Source organism: Pteropus alecto, unplaced genomic scaffold, assembly GCF_000325575.1.
Source record: "Pteropus alecto unplaced genomic scaffold, ASM32557v1 scaffold226, whole genome shotgun sequence".
NCBI lineage: Eukaryota > Metazoa > Chordata > Mammalia > Chiroptera > Pteropodidae > Pteropus > Pteropus alecto.
Genome location: NW_006440132.1, coordinates 6094390 through 6099046, shown reverse-complemented (window position 1 = coordinate 6099046; position 4657 = coordinate 6094390). Strand labels below are relative to the sequence as shown.

The window sequence follows — 4657 nt, the reverse complement described above, 5'->3', positions numbered from 1 at the left end:
TCCTGATTGTGGGATTCTCAGAAATGTGGGTGGTTACTTAGATGATTTGAAACTCAACTACTTAATTAAAAAGTTTTTTTTTTCTTGCCTTTTTTTTTTTTTTAAATTACTAGGAAAGCAATACACACACACACACCAGTATAGTGAAATGGAATGAAACAATTTTCCTTCAGAACTTTGAAGACATTGCTCTATTGATTTTTGGCAGGCCAGTTCTCATTATTTTGTGGTAAATTGCTCTCCCCATGCGGATGCATGCACACGTTCTTTTTTGGTAGCTTTTCAGATCTTTTTCCCTATCTAGGTGTAAAAACAAGTATTTCTAAGCGGAGGACTTGCTGTTCTCACTTTAAGGAACAGATTAGAGACATTATTGCCAAGAATCCAGGAACTCATGATTTAGAAAGCAAACAAAGGCACCGTGGGGAGTCTGCATTGCTCAGGCAAACACTTTGCTCAGTGTGTAAAGAGCCAGCTTGGCTTGGGGGCGGGTCACATTCTCCCTGTCTGGAGTTCAAACCTACGTGGGCTTTCCATTCGGTGCTCCGAGATGGTGCGCTAGTCTGAGCCGCATCCAGCATGACTGCCTGCATTTTGAGCACTGCCTTTTCTCCTCGCTTCTTCTCTTCTTCACTTTCATTTCCCTGGTAACATCGGGCAAGTTCGTTGGCCTTTCAGAGGCTTGTTTCTTTTTCTATGATAATGGTATCCACCTCTTAGGGCTCTTGGAGGATTCAATGAAACCACCACTTGAAGGCTAAGCCCCTTGCCTGGTTGTATATAGTAAGGGCTCAATTCCTGGAGGTTATTCTTATTTTCGTCTATTTCTGCTTTTCTTTTTGTCTCGTTTTCTTCATTTGCTTATTATTTTCAAGTCTAAGTTTGTAATTTTATTTTTTCATACTTTTATGAGGCCATCTTAGATCCTTTTGGGAACACTGTGGGAGGGTAAAAACAAAGATAAACACATCAGTCTTGCTTTATTATTACTTGCGAATTCTGACATGCTTGCTTTTAAGTTATGACAACAATAGTGGCTGGTTATTCTGCACCCATTTTGTGCCAAGTGCTTTATTTTCATCATCTTAATTATTTGCAAAGGCCTTTGCAGTGGATATGGCCATCCTCTCAGTGGCTGGCCAGGGATTTAGATGGCTTCTTCAAGGTTATTCTGTTAGTGAGAGGCGGAGTTATAGTTTGAACCCCAGATTAGCTAGCTTATGCTTTTGTCTGTAGTCTCTCTACTCAGAACTGAAGGAAGGTTTGGCTTCCTTCTGCTGTCATTCCTCCCCAGGCCAGGGGGAATTTCAGCCCAGAGCTTTCAGTCCAGCTGGCCTCAGTCTCACAGTCTGACTTAATCGCAGCAATGGGTGAAAGAGTTGAGAGCTGTTGTAACTAGCCTGGGTTGATGTGGTGTGTTTTTTGAGGTAACACTTAACTCAGTTTATGCTTTTAAGATGTTGAGTGAGTTGCAGGCACACTGCGAGGGGTGACCGGTAAGTCAGTACATGAGTTTTCTATGGTTGCCGTAACGAATTACCACTGACACAGTGGTTTGCAAAACACAAATTTACCCTCTCATAGTTCTGTAGGTTACGAGTCTGACACTGGCCTCACTGAGTGAAAATCATCTCGGCATCAGCAGGGCTGCATTCCTTCAGGAGGCTCGGAAGAATCTGTTTCCTTTTCCACCTTCTAAAGGCCTCCCACATTCCTTGGCTCATGAGCCCTTCCTCCATCTTCAGAGCCAGCAATGATCTGCCTCTCTGTGCGTTTCTCTCACTGTCACATCCCTCCTGAGGCTTCTGCTACTTCCCTCTCCCACTTTAAGGATCCTTGTGATTACACTGGGCCCTCCCGGATAATCCAGGATCATCTCTCTATGTACAGCCAGCTGATTAGCAACCTTAATTCCATCTGCAACCTTAATTCTCCTTTGCCATCTACGGCAACATATTCACAGGTTCTGGGGAGTAGAGCAGGGGCATCTTCGGGGATCCATTGTTCTGCTTACCACAGTGGGTTATCTCTTGCTTAGACTCTGAGCCCACTGAGGGAATGCAAGAGTTACTTAGTTAACCAGTCCTCTAATAATAAATGTTGCTACATTATCTCCCCAATGTAGTTAGTTGTTCAGTCTCTGTTTAAATATCCCTGTGATGGGGAGCTTACCACCTCCCATTCTGTATGTGGACAGCTCTCACTTTGGGTAAGTCTTCCTTGTCAGCTTACAATCCCTTATTTTTTATTTTTTATGCCTACAGCACCTAGTCTTCCTAGGTGGTCTCCCATCCAAGTACTAACCAGGCTCGGCTGTGCTTAGCTTCCAAGATCAGATGGGATCAGGTTTGTTCAAGGTGGCATGGCTGTAGCAGTCTTCCTTAGATGGTCTTGCATTGTAGCCTACTGGCTTCCATGCACTGGCCTCAGTTCTGCCTCCTGGGGGCTTTCTTGTCAAGTCCAGTTTTTTTCCTGTAGGGATTTGAGGACAGCTACCCTGTCCCTACTTGCCTTGAGAAGGTTCTTGTGGCCAGAGGCAGTGACGCCTTCAGGGACTGGGCTCATCCAGAATAGTTATTGCTCAGTCAGACGAAGCTTCTGGTCTGCTTTCAGAGCTCCGCAATGGCCAGGTCCTCACGGTTCTCCGGATTGACAATACCTGTGCCCCCATTTCCTTCGATCTGGGGGCTGCAGAAGAACAGCTGCAGACCTGGGGCATTCAGGTGAGTGCTGGTTTTCTTGAGTCCTTACCGTTTTCCCTTCCATCCATCCATCTACCTGTCTGTCCGTCCATCTATCCTTTCATTTGGTTATTCACAAAATATTTATTAAACACTTACTATGTGCTCGATGTGGTAGGGGATAGAAAGAAGCTGTATTAGAAATGGCTTCCCAATTAATTCACTTAACAGGTGTATGTTTTGGGGTGCCTACTCTGGCCAGGCACTTAGCTGGGCACTAAGCACTATGGAGGTGAGTGGGCCCCAGTGCCTGTGCTCACATGGCTTCCAGAGCCCAGCGGGGGAGATGCTGCGGTATAAGACTGTATAAGGCATTGAAGCCCTTCATAGGAGAAAATGATAAACCTGCCTGAGCAGGGACAGTAGTTATGAAAGCTTTGCAGAGGAGCAAATACTTGATCTGGAATCTTGAAGGAAAAGTGAGTTTGCTGGGTAGACAGGAGGAAGGGCGTTTTAGGAGAGGAAAGGGTACACGAATTCATTAGCTGATAATACAATACCTTGTAGCATAATGATCTGAGGCATAGGCTTCACAGATCCATAGTTCTGGATGCAGATCTAGCTCTCTTGCCCATTGTCTATGTGACTTTAGGCAGGTGACTTAACCTTTCTGAGCCACACTTTCATCATCTGCAATATGAAGGCGATATTGATACCTATTACATAGGGTTTTCTGAAGATTAAGTGAAATAATGCTTGAGGAACACTTGCACTATCTCTGGCACATAGTAAATCAATAAACTGTAGCTATTGCTGTTGTCATTAAATACCCATAGCTGTGGTTCTCTCCCAGAGCCCGCAGCACAGTCTGGCCTTGCCCTGCACTGCTCAGGGGGCATCAGTTGCGGATGGGGAGGATACACTGCTAATTTTACCCTGAAGGTTTTATAGTTTATCTCTTTAAAACTGAATTGCATTATTGTTTAAAACAACATTTTATCACCATTGAAGGGAAACTTTCCAAATTGATAATACTAAGTCCACATCAGCACCATAGCTGGTTTATCTTCCCACATTTCCTTTCAGCCTTTATTCAGAGGAATGTTTTTCTTAAACACTTGTCCTCAGTGGGGTTTTCTTAACCAGTGAACAGTTTGCACACTGTTCTACCATGTTCCTAAATAGCATCTTTAATGGTTAAATTCTGTTTCTTAAGCGATCCACTCTTGTAGGGCCTTTATGTGCTACAGCATTTTTGTTTGAACAGGAAGATGTGAGTTTTCAGTACTTTGGACTGTGTTAATAATTATTGATACTGCAATATTGATAATAGCACTTGAGTATCGAGTGTTTACTGTGGTACGAGCGCTGGGCCAGTATGTACATACACTTGGATACACATATCTAGCCAAGTAAAATATAACCAACTGTGGTAGGCAAACCAAAGGCCCCCAAAAAGATGTCCAGATAATTTGTATATATAAAATACATATACTTACTGTATAATACATCGATAAGGATTGCATATGTATTATCTTATTTAATATGCACACCACTCATACAAGCTGGGTCCTCTTATCCTCGTTTTTCAGAAGAGGAAACGGGCTCAGAGAAGTAGAGTTACTTTCTCTAGGTCACACAGCACATAAAAGGTTTAGATTCAGGACTAGCTGACTCCCAGGCCTTAACCAATTGGCCACCCTGGGTCTGCTGTGAAGTACTGAGCCTTGGGCTACAGGGATCCATCCGCAGGATGTCCTCCTGTATCTCGAGCTGTGCCACCTCCCTCGTGATGCCCGACCCTTCCTGGGCCGGGAGCTGTGTCTTGTGATTGCCATCAGTGCTCTGAGCTCCTCACTCTGCCTTCCGGTCTAGCCCAAAGAGTGTGCCTGATTCCCCTTCCACATGATAGTCATGTGAACTGGAATTGACGTGGTTGCTGGTGGGAAGGAGACGGAGAGGGGTTCTGTGGCTGA

The 4657-nt window shown here is 44.4% G+C and overlaps 1 protein-coding gene and 1 pseudogene across 6 annotated transcripts in view; one reads left to right on the top strand and one right to left on the bottom strand.

Moving 5' to 3' along the window:
* TMEM268 (transmembrane protein 268) overlaps positions 1 to 4657 on the top strand; it is a 24165-nt gene that overhangs the window by 5332 nt on the left and 14176 nt on the right. For all 6 annotated transcript variants that reach the window (XM_025050450.1, XM_025050449.1, XM_025050454.1 and 3 more), the window contains one exon: positions 2614 to 2723. In XM_025050450.1, coding sequence (XP_024906218.1) covers positions 2614 to 2723 — 110 coding nt within the window. The remainder of the gene's footprint in view (positions 1 to 2613; positions 2724 to 4657) is intronic.
* LOC112484060 lies at positions 2256 to 2374 on the bottom strand (annotated as a pseudogene).